The 15,753-nt window shown below is 34.4% G+C and overlaps 1 protein-coding gene across 1 annotated transcript in view; it reads left to right on the forward strand.

Annotated features, from left to right (window-relative positions):
• The window catches only part of LOC143389699 (neuron navigator 3-like), a 44,452-nt gene that overhangs the window by 3,781 nt on the left and 24,918 nt on the right, over window positions 1-15,753 (forward strand). Inside the window, exons 2-3 of the mRNA XM_076842576.1 lie at window positions 3,232-3,349; window positions 3,955-4,007. Of these exons, the coding sequence (XP_076698691.1) occupies window positions 3,232-3,349; window positions 3,955-4,007 (171 nt within the window). The remainder of the gene's footprint in view (window positions 1-3,231; window positions 3,350-3,954; window positions 4,008-15,753) is intronic.

Below are 15,753 nucleotides of genomic sequence, written 5' to 3' on the forward strand. Positions count from 1 at the left end.
TTTTAAGTAGCAATTTTCTTTCAATTAATTTACTTAGTCATTGATTTCTCTCATTGCAACCAAAGTTAGAATTATAGTCTATTAAGAGATACTGGACAAGTTAAAGCCCTTAAGCTTGGGATTGGAAGAAATCCTGGAAGAAGTAAAAAGTGATTTTTGCATTAAATCAGAACCTTCCCGATAAGATCTTCAAGCCAACTAGCTGGCTTCCATCTGTTTTCAGCCTGTTTTGGGAGATATTTGGATAAAGGCTAAGGAACCATTGACATACCCTAAGAGAATGAAAGTATTCTTGTTTTTATTATTAATGAATTCCATTCTGTGTTATTTAAATAAGTATTTTTTCCCATAATTGAATGACTTCATTAAACAAAATCCATGCAACATAGAGGTGGTGTCTCAATAGAGACGTTCCAGGACTGGACGAGAACATGGCCGCCTCAGCCTTACATAGGTTCTCCTGAGTTCAGATGGCCCGACAGATCTGTGCCCCCTGTGAACTGGAAGAGAAAAGGAGTCAGTCATAAGAGTAGTTCCAGAAGAAAACAAAAACAAACAAAAAACCCCAATTTTGTCAGTCTATTGCCAGTCTTTAATTATTTATACACTGTGAAACAAAAACTTTCACAAGTATCTGTTGGAAAGCTATCAAAGCAAAATACAGCTAAATGCCAAGATGCTGGAAATGATGGCAGTGATTTCTTCTTAGGATTAACCCTGTGACATACGCTTTACAGGCACTGTCTTATGTCGTCCTCACATAATGATGTAATGTATTATTATCATCCTGAAATAGAGATGAGAAATCAAAGGTTATAAAGGCTAAATAACTTGCCTAAGGTCCCAGCAGTAGTAAATGGTCTGATGGGCTTCAGAGCCAGCTCCATCTGACTCCCCAACTCATTCTGCTCATCCTTTTGCTCCTTTAACATTAAGCCACGGCACTTGTGGCTCCTGCCTATGGAGAAACTGGCACGATTGAAGTGTGATTGAACCCAAAGTTTATAGCAGAAAGGCAAAAAATTCTCTCTCTTTAATGATGTGTAGATGCAAGGAAAACACTCAATATTTGAAGGTCTGAACAATATAAAACCTTACACACACACACACACACACACACACACACAGCACTATACAACCATACAAATATAACATAGTCTTCATTAAGGAAAATGACCACCAAATAAAGAGTATTTAACTGGAAACCATGAGTTTATGTTCTAATTTAGGAGACAATCATACAAGGAATTTTCTTTACACTTTAATGTATTCAATTTAGAGATCATGGATATGCCTATATATTATCATGTAAATGGGTGCATCCAGTTACTCACATCGTTCTGGAAACTTGGCCATTCGTAGATATGCGTTAGAAGCCACTCTGTTTTCTAAAGCAAATGCTTTTTTTCTTTTCTGTTGTAATTTTAGGATGTTTTTACCTAGGATCCATTTTTTTAAAATTTCACAATCCCAATTCAAGGTTTTGGTCTTGTAAAAATGCTAGCATATGAATAAGCAATACACACACGTGTATATATATTCACACATATGTATATATGCATACAAATATATATATATATATATATATATATATATATATATATATATATATATATGATAGATTGGATAGATACAGATATGTATGGCTGTCTCTTACAACTTATATGTAATAAAGGCATATTTAAACAAATTAGATGTTTTTCAACAGGAGATTGTGTAATGTATCATGTAATATCAAAAATAGTGAAGTCAATATATGTGAATGGGTTTTAGAAGAACCATTAAAATATTATTACATAAAAAATTGAAATTGCAAGATGATACTATATGTACAGTTTGAGTCATATCTAGTTAAAAATTCCATTGTGTAGGGGGGAAGGGGGTGATCTGGGTGTATGTTTACATACTGTGCTATAGGATGGTAAGTTATGGTGTAGACAAACCAATTCTAGAACTCTTTATGCCAAATTATTCACAAGTGGACAGGGGCTTCAAGTTGTAGGAAAACTTTCACTTTTAAGTTCTATACATCTGAGTTATTTATTTCTTGCAAAATTATCTATTATAAATTAAAAAAAATAATAGTTTGCATAATTTGCTTGGCACTCCTTGTTCATGAATATGACAACTCATCTTTTCAGTACAAAATTTGTCTTAGCTTTAGGCATAAAGTCACAGAGTTTATGGTCTGTCTTACATTCTTTTGCCCCTCTGCCTTTCCATAGTTTACACTCTCTGTGGAGAATCTCTTACCTTCACTTCTCATGGTCAGGTTCCATTATGTTCCCAGATCTAATTCCAGTACTTCTATTATTTTCCCTCCTCCATTATCATTTCAGATTTTTCATTTTTGATACATCACATTCTGGTCTGCCTTGTACTAAACTAAAATATCCATATGAGCCATGCATGAAATTATCTTCATGCTTATTTCTTTCTTCTATGGTTATGTTATCATTATATTGCATTAATAGGTAAAAATTAGTAACAATTATTTTTGTGAAATGTTTGAACAGTTTCAGCTTTTCCTTATATTCTGATCTGTTGCTGAAGAGTCACCTCCAATCTATGTCAAATTGCCAGCCTTGTGGCTTGCAATCTGCTTCTCAGTTCTATATTGTAATTTATGTATTATAACTACATTGGCTGCCTATGTTCTCTAATATAAACACATTTCAAGAGGCTTAAATGAGAGATGACAGTCCAAACAAAGTATCTTAGACAGGAAGGCATTTGTAATTATTTTATAAAACGATGCCAAAATATTGTCACATACAGTATCTCATATGACAAATTCAATAAAGTCTTAGAGAAAAACACAAAACTTTATAAAGTTCCTGTGTAAATCAGTCCAGGTGGCTTCCTTTTACATTGACAGGCAGGATTATTTTCAAAAGGATAGGAGAAGGAGAGAGAGAGAGAGAGAGAAACCCAAACTCATCTGCTATAGAAGTTTCCTCGGTAATCATCCAGGAAGGGGAGTTTTGCTCTGTCACAAGTGACTAGTCCCTGATTTTGAAAGCGTGAATCATCCTCTTTTGAAACAAGAGATAAGTGGGGGAAAGAACTGTTTCAAAATTATTTTACAACTATTTCCTTTTGAGCTATGACTTCTTAAATTGGAATGTGATCCAGAATAGCTTCCCTTTGGATCCAACATTTGTCTTAAGAATTTTTATTGTCTCTCTTTTCCCTCTCCCATCTCACTTCTTCTCTCCCTCTGTTCATCAGATTTACACTGACTGGGCCAACCACTACCTAGCAAAATCAGGCCACAAGCGGCTGATCAAGGATTTGCAACAGGACATCGCAGATGGAGTACTGCTAGCAGAAATCATCCAGATCATTGGTAAGACCTGCCCTCTGAGAGGAAGCATGAGAGTCTCTGCTCTCAACCCCTTTGGTAAATTACAGTTTAAGTAGAATGCATAGCAAATTGTTCCATGTGTCTTGGAGATGAATGTGGCTCTCCCCTGATTTAATTAAACATGTTTATGTGAGGATGTTTGAGAAGGACGGTTTGGCCATACTTTTCAATAGCTAGAATTGTATCTTTACATACACGGAATTGTCAGAAATGAATGCTTCATTAAGCCATATGTCTCCCATGTGTGCATTTCTTTAGCGGGAGCAACTTATACACTCTGAGATTCCTTGAAACTGTATCTTGATCCAGCAGGGACAATTGTGAAAGGTTTCATGTCAGCAGTCATTTGGCACAAGTGAAAGAATTAGCAGCAACTTCCTTCTCACGCATTTTTTCCCCTTGATTTGTGCATGTGGAATTGGTGGCTGCTAACAAGTGTGTCCTATTGTAGTTGGCTTGGGAGATCGAGTAAATTTAGCAGCAACATTTTTGCTTATTTCTTTTTAAATCTCTTTTTTTCTGTTTTACTTCATTGCTTAAGCATGTTGTCCTTTTTTTCTCTCTTTCATTTGATTTTTTGGCTTTAGCAAATGAAAAAGTTGAAGATATCAATGGATGTCCTAGAAGTCAGTCTCAGATGGTAAGAATCATATTTATTCTCAATATATAATGCTTATCATTATTTCCAGAATTAACTACATTTGTAAATGGGTTAGAAATTTCTTGGCATGCCCTCCTGCTTTTTGAAGAAACCATTTGATCACACTCTGTCATATGCATGAGAGTCTATGGATTTCTATGGATACAGTTTATGCATATGATAACATGAGTACAATTAAATAACTCGGAATCCTGTATGACATATTTCCAGGTGTTTTTAGATCCTTGGCTTTTGTCATTCTGATGTTCTGGATAATTTAATTATGGTCACTGTTCTTTATGGTTTTAAATTTTAGTTCCAATTTTAAGTGTTCCTGTTTATCTCAACAACTGTTTGTGAGAACAGTATTTGCCATGTGCATTTTAAAAATATATGAACAGTATTTATTTTGTTCATAAAGAAATCCAATGAAGCACATGGGCTGTTTGACACTATCCGAAATATTTCTGAAGCCATTGCTGTTGTAAGTTTGCTGAGCAGTGACTGGTTTTGAAATATGATTCACAGCGTGTTCCAGAAAGCCCTCAAACTGGAGGTCTGTCTCTCCCCCAGCTATCTCTTATTTTCACCACCTTGTAAAGTTACAAGTTTTATAATAAATCATAGACTGATAAACTGCTGGGATAAAAATCACTTTTATAATTAAATAGCCACAACTTAATTTTATAGGACAACCTAAAACACAAATGCCTTAAGTGAAGTTTTATCATGTAGATATAATCATGAATGATAGCCACACTCCACAAGATGAGGCTTCTTTTTAGTACAGAATAGACACTTAGAATGGACTTAATAAATTCTTAATTGTCAGATACTTGGAAGAATGAAAAAAAAAAACCAAACTTGTGAACTTTTAAAATCTGCTGACCTGCATTACTTAATGTCAGAAAACTGAAATCCAAAATAATAAAAGGGATTTATTTTTAAGGAATGAGTAATTAGCTTGTCTCTTTCTCTCAAAGAAGCACTCCAAAGACATATAAAGATGTCATGAAATATCTCTCGCTGTTATGAAACCATCACTATAAAAGAAAGATTCTCAATAAAATATTTCAGTTTTAAGGAAATTTCCTGATCCAATTACTCTGGTCACAAACATAACTCTGAAAATTAATTGAAGTTTTTTCTAAAGTTTTACTGAGAGCAAGCTGAGATAGAATATATATTCAGACCCTACTAACTCATATCTATGTTATGTTGGAAAAACATGTAACCTCTTTGAACCTTGACTTTCTCATCTACAAAATAAGCTTTAATTAGAATTAGAGCACATGCATTGATTGACACCTGTTAAAATATTTTTAGGGCTTTATATTGAAAAGCTCTATAGTCCCAGAAAATCATATGTTGTTTTTTAATCCTAACACTCATTGGTTTTGCTTTTAATATTCAAACCAAAGAGTTCCATACTACAAGATATTTAAATCTAGTGACTCTTACCTACTCTGCTGTCATTCCCATTTGATTCTGAATACAGAGAATCCAATAATTGAGTAAGTTTGTACTCTATGACAGAAAAAAATCAGACTCAAAAGCTGGTGATTATAGATATAGTCCTTAGATGTTTGTCTGAAGCATCTATAGCTAGAGATTCAACAAATATGTGAAAGTATTTTCATTAGTATAAGACTTTGTGAAATTTTTATATTTTTTTACTCCTTGTTAGCTCTAACATACCATGTAATTTCTAGGATGCATCCTATCTTAATAGTCAAGCTTAAAAAAAATAGAAAAAGAAAGACCAAAGTCTGAGAAATTGCAAATGCTATGAAAAAAAGCGGTTTTTTCCCCCCAGACAAAAATTATTAGTCAGAATCACATTAAATTTTGAATAAGAATGACTCGAATCTTCCTTTTCTTCTTATGTTTGAATTTTGAATCTGAAATTGGCATAGCCACAGTGTGTTGGTTCAGAATATAAAAGAAACAAATGCAACTTTTTGATTGAAGTATTTTTTTCCTCTGTTCTTCAGAATTTGAAGTGGTAATATGTTATTAATGAATGGAATTGCTCCACTGTGAGGGAGACAAGAAAGTAAAGAGAATTATGGTAGCATGACTAGGCTTATGAATTTCATTTCTACTCCAAACAGGATGTTGACTTTTATTGCACAACATCAGGAGGTTCTGCATTAGTAACAATGAGTTCTGTCCTTGTTCATACACCTACTTTTATCATATCTTCTTCTTTTTGTGACATTGATTGCTCTTTGTGTTTAATAACAAAAAGTAAGGTAAAACTAAGTCACTGTATTTGGTAGTCATAGATTGTCTTTAAGTTTCAAACTTGATGATATTTAATGAATCATTTTAATCTTTGATTAATATGTTTTCTTGTGAGGCATGAATGTATATTACATTAACGAATTCTCCTAACAGTTAACTAAATCACACTTAGCTAAAGTTTATCCAGCACCTAAAGTACTAGGTATACGGACACTTGAAAGAATTACATATGAGGATCAGAGGTGCAGTTTAGATAATAACAGTACTACAGTTGCACAGGCAAGAAAAAGACTGAGCAGAGAGTGAACTTAGTGTGTTCCAGATGTAGGCAGATAGATGCCCTGTGGTTTGAGCATAGTCAGAGCTGTTTGAAGGGGAGGATGAAAGCGTGATGATGTTGGGCCCAAATAAGGAGTTTGCATGGTGTTCTAACTTAGTTGAGTAACCTGGAAGATTTTTGAAGCTGGGCTGTGGCATCATTTGATAAAAATATAATTTTTAAATCACCCTATTCTTTCTGGGAATTTTTTGCCAAAGGGATGTGGAGGATCATCCACTTGTTTTTAAACAGGGAGTTTTAAAAGGCCCCCGAATGTTGAGGTATAAATGAGTAAGTAATTACTATTAAGTAAGGTCAGTATTGTCATTGGAGAAAACAGCCTAAAATGTGAAGGGAGAAAGATGATACATTAATATTTTGACATGGAGAGTAAGTAGGAGGTGATTTTAGGCAATTAGACATATGTTTCTAAATGTCAGGGAAAAGCTTTGGTTGAACTCTACTGAGTACATAGTTAATAGTTAAAGCCATGGGCAAGGATAAGACCTTGCAGGAAGTCTGTGTGAAGTCAACAGTGAAAAAAGCTAAGGGTCTTATAATGAGGATAGCAACATTTATGTGGCAGACAGATGTGTAGGAATCAGGAGGGAGAAAGAGCCATAAGAATGTGAGACCATCATTAAGCAAGTGGATCACAGACATGTGTTGTTAATCCTTTGAGTAAATACAACAGTTGCAGCTATGGTACTTGCACTAGCCCAGAGAGGTAGAAAGAAGTGAGATGAGCTAAAGACAACAGATGCTGTCAAATCCTACCTAGCCATCTACTTGGTATGCTGGAATGAGAAAGTTAGTATTGGTAATTGTACAGGCACGGGTGATGTGAATGTGAGAATGTGATGATCTTTCTGTAGAGTGATAGTGTGCTAACAAGTGAATAAGAGATGCAGGTATCTATAGAGTTATAAATAATTTTTCTAGGAGTGCCCTGTTGAAGAGAAGGAAAATTATATATAGTTCAAGAGAAAGGCTGTGTTTAGGGTAGTTTTTATAAGGAAGGAAGGAAGCAAGAAGAAAACAGTAAACAGGCAGATTGGGTCCAGGGGAGTGGGGTGATAAGTGATGATGTGAAATCCTAAAGGAAATCATGGAGGAGGAAATTTCAAAGTCCACATAGGAGATCCACTATCAGGAAAGAATGGGAAGACATATTCCTTTGTGATATGTCATAAGGGAATATGATTAGGTTAAGATGTGGATATTTGAAATAGATTAAACAGAAATTGAAGGAGTTAAAATCAATGTGTAATGACTTCAGAATAGATACTACTAATGTGTGCTCTATGTGTTTCTCTAACGGTGTCATTATGATAAAGAAAATTCAACAAGTATATTATTATATATAGTACCTAATATTAAATAAATTTACACATATATACATATATCTTACTCTTTCAAATAACATGATATAAAAGTCACATATTTAAAAAAATATCAATTTTTACCAACTTATTATTAGTATTATTTTTATTCAATGAATCCCAGTGTCAAAGTCATGGTTTTTATTTTTTTTCCTAATGATAAACTCCTACAAACTAAGTGCTGTTTTTTTAAAAAAATAATAGAACTTAGTTTGTAGGAGCTTATCAAACGCTATATTTACCCTTATTTGAAGATGAAGCTGCTAATACAGATGACACCTGTTGAGTAATTTCTAGGTGGGTGGTATCAGGATTCAAAATATATGCTGCATGCCATTACTCTGATGCACTTAGATGAGGAAATAAATTAGTAAACTATTAATACCAGGAATGTCTGGAATGGCCTGCAGATTAAAAATAGAGAAAAAAATGCCCAACATTTATTTGAAATGCAGAGGCACAAGTGCAAGATTCTTAGACAAAAATGTTAGACATGTAAGAGAAAGGTTGTTTTGAAAACAAGTTTTTATTTATTTTAAAATAGACCATTATATTTATGGATCCATACAAATGCGCAGGGGAATTAGGACATTCGATTGTGTGAAATGGTTGTGTGAAATGGTTGCAAAGACTTAGATTAAACAGCACAACTAAGGATCTAGCAAAGGCACTGACTCACAGCTTGCCCTTCCTTTGTCTTCAACCTACTAGCCCAAGTGTTTATCAGCCATGACCTTCCACCTTATTTTTGATCATGTCATATATGTTATTGTATGAAATTTGCTGATTGTGAGGATCTTTGGAACAGCCATTCATCATATTCTTTTCATTCCTAGAAGAGAGAAAAGTACAGTCCAGTCTTCCCTCCCTGTCTCATTTTGTTTACCACAGGATTATGGCTTCAGAATAAATACTGTTATAGGTTTTGCAGACATCTTTATTCCATTTCTATAGTTAGGATTATCTGAAAGGTGAAACTCTTCTTGATAGTAAGTGTCCCATACTTTTATCAGTATTTTTTCCTTCAAACTCTTACCAGCCACTGCTTGTAATTCTTGCTCCTTCAAAGGATTATTTTAGGAAAGAAAAGAAGATGAGGTTTTTAACCACACAGGGATGAGATAAAAATTGGAATGCTCTTAGAAGTTTAATAAAATCTTATAAATGGCACACTGAAGGATTCTGGCCTTATGACTCACAGGAATAGAATACTGCCAAGGTTAGTCCAATCACGTGATCCCCTGCCATTTTTTTAAGCAGTTCCATGGCTAGAAAAAGAATACCTCATAAAGATCAGTGTTTTGCTACAAGTGTAATAACTCTAAAGAAATTTTAAATGAAAATTACTACTTTGCAGTTTCCTTAACAATTTCATTATTTTCACAGAGGCTCAAAATTCGGAAGAATGCATAAAACTACTAGTTTTAGAGACCAATAATTTAATTTGTAAGAATATCCCCCTCATGATTTTTAAAACTGTGTCCCTAGAAATTGCTCTGTATAAAGTTCAAATGAAGTAACTGAAATTCTGTGGAGGTCTTGAGGAGCGGTATTCTGTGTTGAAAGGACAATGGTCACTGGAGTTCTAATTATGACTTTGTGACCCAGGACAAGGAATTCAGCAATGCTTATTAGGGCCTCTGCTCATTTCTGCAGTGATGAAACTGGAATGAATACCAAAGCCCATTGACATTCTAATCTGCTATGTTGATTTTTAAAAAAATACCAAAGTTCATGATTTTCTCTTCAATATTTTACCTTACAACATATTAGAGTTTGCCGTCTTTACATATTTTAAAACTGCTTTCATTGTAAGTTTAGAAAGTTATTTTGCTAAAAATGTTTTGTTTAATTTACAAAAAAAATATAGCATAGAAATTGTCTTATTGTGTGTGAGAATTATTTGGCTTGCCACTTAGAAATTAAATACTAGTTTAAAACACAGCAGTTCTTTGTTGCATTATCTTTATTTTATAAAATAAATAGTTTAAGTATTCATACAAGAATATGTGTCTATTTGAATTGGTTTCTGTCATTAACAGTTTCAATAGAAATTGGAATTAAATAATTTAATTTGGTTTGGATTCCAGATTTTTCATTTCTTTTTTGAGACTGATGTAATTTTTAAAATTCTGTTGGGGAAATTTATAAGGTTTTAAGTACATATATTAACCATTGTAAAATATAATTAAAATTTTTACTACATATTTGAATATTGATCACATTTTTATCTTTTTTCACTTAAAATGCTAAAAAATACTTTCTACTCATAGACACAGAAACATTCCCAGCCACTAGGCTTGCCACAACCTTAGGTCATCAGAGACTCCAATCTCAGACACTGCTCTCCCATTCTCTGTCAATGCTCTCTCGACATGCATCCACCATGATAATATAATTCAGAATAGTTTCATTAATTTAAAAATCCTATGTGCTCCAGCTATTCATCCTTCCTAGTTACGCTCTCTATGGTTTTGCCCTTTTTAGAGTGATATATATTTAGAGTCATATAGTATGTGGCCTTTTCAGATTCGAATCTTTCACTTAGTAATATGCATTTACTATCCCTCCATGTTTTTTCATAGCTTGAAAGCTCATTTTGTTTTAGTGCTGAATACTAATTCACTGTCTTAATGTACCACAGGTTACATATCTTTTCACCATCTAAAGGACTTCTTAGTTCATTCCAAGTTTTAGTAGTTCTGAAGAAAGTTGATATTCACATCCATGTGCAGATTTTTGTATGAACTTAAGCTTTTAACTTCTTTGTTTAATCTGAAGGAATGCAATTGCTGGATTGAATGTAAATGTTTGTTTAGTGTATTAAGAAACCACAAAACTATCTTTCATATGACTATGCAATTTTACATTTCCATCAGCAGTGAACAAGAGTTCTCTCATTCTACACATTCTGGTCAGCACTGGGTGTTGTAATAGTTCTGGATTTTGGTCTTTCTAATACGTGTACAGTGGTTTTAATTTGAAATTTCCTGATGACACATGATATGGAACATCTTTTCATATACTTATTCGTCATTAGTATATCTTCTTCAGGGAGGCATTTCTTTGGGTCTTTGGCTCCAGTTTTTAATCACTCTGTTTTCTCTTTGTTGCATTTTCAGAGTTCTTTACATATTTTGGATAGCAGATCTTTTGAAAACATTTTTTTCCCCATTCTGTGGCTTATTTCCTAAGCATTGTCTTTTCACAGAGCTTTAGTTTTTTAGGTTAGATGAAGTCTGGCTTATTATTAATTTCTCAGATATGGCTTTCATGTTGTATCTTAAAAGCCAACATGATTTAGATTTCCCTCATGTGTCATCTCATAGACATTTTATGTTTTTGTGCTTTATATTTAGACTTATGATCCATTTTAAATGAATATTTTGAGAAAGGTCTGTGTCTATATTTTTAAATGGTATATGGTGGTCTAGTTATTTAGCGCCACTTGTTAAAAATGTTATCTTTGCTCCATTGTATTGCCTTTGCTTCTTTGTGAAACATCTGTTGAATATACTTACGGGGGTCTGTTTCTGGCTCTCTTTTCTGATCCATTGATCTATCTGTCCATTCTTTTGCCATAGTCACCCTGCCTTGTTTCTGTTGCTTTATAATAAGCCCTAAAGTCAGGTAGTATCAGTCCCCCAGTGTTGTGCATCTTGTTTTGTGTTCCATTCATTCTTCTCTTTTACCTCTGTGTGTAAACTTTGGAATCAATTTGTCAAGTTACGCAAAATCACTTGCTAGGATTTTGATAGAGTGTTTTCCTTTAATGTTTTGGTTCCCTCTCCTGCTTCCTTCCCTACCCCCAACCTTGTGATATAAATAAACTTTCTTCTTTAAGACCACACTTGCTTCTTCCACTTGTGTCAGGAATGTGAACTCTGATGAGGTTGGGAGAGGGTGTGGTTATGTGAGAGGAATAATATTTATATTTATAGATGCTATGGTGAAATCATCCACTTGGAAAATTTATTGCTATAGAAATTTAGCCATGTATAAATAAATATTATTTAAATCTAGAAAAGTTGGGTAACTGATTAATAATAAAGCAGTAAGTTTCTTGTTTTCTGCAACAAACTGAAAAACAGGATCTTAATAAAAACCTGCAGAGCATATTTTCAGGTCAAAGAATACTGATACAATTTTTATAACATTACACTTATAATACTTTATACTTGCAATTTCAGCTAATGATAAAGTTTTGATGTTATCTATAATTGACAACTAATATTAATATTTAACATTCATTATTCTTTAACAAGTTAGTTAAAACCCATAGTATGATTTTGAGAAAAAATAAATTTTATCTGATGAAATCCTTATGAATTTTTCATATCTGCACCCTCCCACACATACTTCTGTTATAATGTATATGTGTTCACAAAGTGCTTTTTTCATACTAGTAATGTTATATATTATTAAATAAACTCTAAGGCCTTATCCATTTCCAGTATGGATGTGTGTGTGAACACATGGAGATATCTATATGTATACACACATAGATACACACGAACATATATATCTAGTATGGAACTAAGCTCTTTAATCTTCACTGAGTGTTTCAAGGTTGTGAACTGAAGATTTTCCATATCACAGTTGAGGAAGCTGAGGCTTTGGAATAGCAAACATCTCTCAGTTTCTTACAATGTGTGCATTACTGTACCAGGATGCAAAACTGATTTCTTTGACTTCAAAACTTTTTTTTTTAAAGAAAGAGTGAGAGAGAGGAGAGAGAGGGAGAGAGAATTTCAACATTTATTTTTTAGTATTTGGCGGACACAACATCTTTATCTGTATGTGGTGCTGAGGATCGAACTCAGGCAGCACGCATGCCAGGCGAGTGCGCTACCGCTTGAGCCACATCTCCAGCCCCAGACTTCAAAACTTTTAATAATTGTACTATAATGCCTAACAAATACAAATAATTGTACTATAATGCTTACTCTGCTTGTCAAGTCACAGACCAGTTAAGATAAAAAGAAACCAAGAGCCAAGGAAATCACCATTTCCTCCCCTCTCCCTGTTGGGCGACACAAACAAATTTGATGTGGGAATGAGGGGCATGCGAGGCTTCCCAGTTCAGCCGCATAGGTCACCTGAGCAAGCTTTAACTTCATCCTCCCTCAGAAGAATTAACAACACACAACCCCAGACAATGAGTCTTGGAAATGTGCATACTCACAAGGATCTCAGCCCACCCTGGTTTGCCAACGTTTTTATATCTAGTGCTTTACTGGTAGAAAATTGTATTACTTCCTTGTGGCTGCTGCAACAAATTATCACCAACTTGATGGCTTAAAACAACAGATATTTAATCTTTCACAGATCAGAAGTCTAAATTCTGGATCACCAGACCAAAATCCATGTGTCATCAGGGCTGTGCTTCCTTCAGAGGCTATAGGGGAAATCCTTTCCCTGTCTTTTCTGGCATTTGGTAACTGTCAGCATTCTTTGGCATGTAGCTACACCAATCATCCTGTAATCCACAAAGATATAAAAATGCACTGCCTAGTTAAAAATAATCTGGAAGAATCTTGAAAACTTATGAAATGTGTGGAAAAAGTAGACTTTGCACTCTCTTTCTAGCTTTACCTTCAGACTGCGCAAATCCATCCTTACAATTAGCAAGTTATTTATTAAGCATCTATTTTATGCCTGGCACTGGGTCCTAACCACCTCTCAAGTGGTAGAGAGTTTAAGCCAGGGGATATGAGTAGTTCAATCGGAATGTTTAAATTACAGAGGTAACAAGAATGGTGTTGTAAGAAGAGCAAGTTCATTGCAGACTGACAGGTTTGGGTTTGAATTCTGGCTCTACTATTTACTAATTTTGCACATTGATAAATGCCATGCTATGACTCTAAACCTCTGGTGAATGCAAAAAACGAATACTAACTTGACTGGAGTAAAAGTTAAAAGGTTTTTGCGTTTAGAGTTAATAGAATGCTTGCTTAAAATTCTATATAAACAAGTTTCCTGTGCTAGGATTTTGGGGGAGGCTGAAGGGAACTGAGAGGTAACTTCCAAACAACTTTGCTTTTCTCCATTCTTGACATGCTAGATTCTTTTCTTTATTTTTTTCAAACTGCAGCTTCATCATGCAATGTATTGTGTGTTTTGTGAGGTTAGAGTGTTATTATTGACTTATTAAAATCAATTAAAATAGAATTTTAAAAAATTAGAGTGCATTGCAGGATAGTATGAGTAAAAATCAATTTGTGAAGCCTTTATTATCGTCTATCAATAAATCTGTATCCTGTGTGGTCATATAAAAATTTTTATTTCCAATGCAGTACTGATCATTTTTTCCCATTAGATCCCATTAGACCTCTGAGCTTTAAGATCAAACCCAGACCATTAGCATGGGGCTTGGATGATGCTCCTCAGTGAGCCCCACTTGTCTCTTTGGCCTCATTTCCCACCACCAGCTTTCTTCAAATTTCAAGATTCCTAACCCTGGAGCCTCTTCTGGCCTTATCTCCCTTCCCCTGCAGTTTCACCAAACCAATATGAAGCTACTAACCTTCAGAATATTTTCAGATTTGATAAGCAGTTGAAAGTTGAGAAAGAGTTAGGTGAGGTTCGACTTTTAATTTCTGGCTATTCTGAACTATGATGTTTCTCAACCAAGCTGTGTTCACATTTAGCTCCTTCCTGGGTTCACCTCATAGCACCTCTTTTTGGTGAGCCCTTCCTAAATGTATAAGTTGGGCTTCCCTTTTATCAGCAAAACCTGCGTGTTAAGATCATGGGCTCTGTGTGTCCTCCTGCAGGATGATTCAGTTATTAGATCAACACTTTTTTCATTTGAATTGGTGTAGATAAGTCCAGGTTAGAGGAAGAGATATTTACAGCGATTTTATATGAGTCTAAGTTACTCTTCTTTGCTAGCCTTCTTGGCCTCTGACCAGGAGTAGGCTCTCCCTCATTCTTCTCTAAGAATCTGTGTTTCTCTGATCACAACATTCATCACATTAAATTGGATTTATTACAAATTTATCATGAAAAATAAGAAATAAACATAATTAAAAAATAGCACAAGTCACAAAGGAATTCACCTTCCAGAGACAGCTGAGGTTACAATAGGTTTTTGATCTTCTAGACAGCGTCTGTATGATTCAGGACAGCTCTCTCCAGGACTTCAAAGAAATCCTAATTAGGATGCATTTCTCCTGTAGAGAAATGAGTCTTCAAGGTGTGATATTGCAGCTTGGTTTATGATTACTTAACCTTTTGTATGGAAGCACTTTTTGAGTCTAAGGAGCAGCACAGCCTTTAAAATTCCAAGTCAAAGTCACCTCTGTAAGCAAACTGCAAAAAGCGAGGGTTGCCATGATTTATTCTCCAGCATCTCTGCAATTATTTTTTCTTATGGTTTCTCTGGTTGGCGGGGACCTTGCTCCTCCCTCTCATGGATGTCTAACATTATCCAAATCTGACTTATCTGTCAAGTCTAAATGACATGTCTGTGAAGCTTTCTCCAGATCTATAATGAAAATAGATAACTTCATTCTCTTAAATGCCATACAATGTTGTTTATAATTCTTCATTGAAATTTATCATATGATGCTTGGTGCTATGGTGAGTTATAAATCTCTTTTGTATCTTCAGCTGCTTTATAAACTCACAATGACTGAGACCTTGTAATTCATTTTTATATCCCTTCACCAGCCAGCAGAACTCTGCCTATAATCAACAATCAATATTTGTTGAATGAATTAGTCATTCAATATTAAGTGTTCTGCCATAGTTTAGACTTAATCACAAAATCTAAGGTTGATGTTAATAGAATTGT

Source organism: Callospermophilus lateralis, unplaced genomic scaffold, assembly GCF_048772815.1.
Source record: "Callospermophilus lateralis isolate mCalLat2 unplaced genomic scaffold, mCalLat2.hap1 Scaffold_63, whole genome shotgun sequence".
NCBI classification, from domain to species: Eukaryota; Metazoa; Chordata; class Mammalia; order Rodentia; family Sciuridae; genus Callospermophilus; species Callospermophilus lateralis.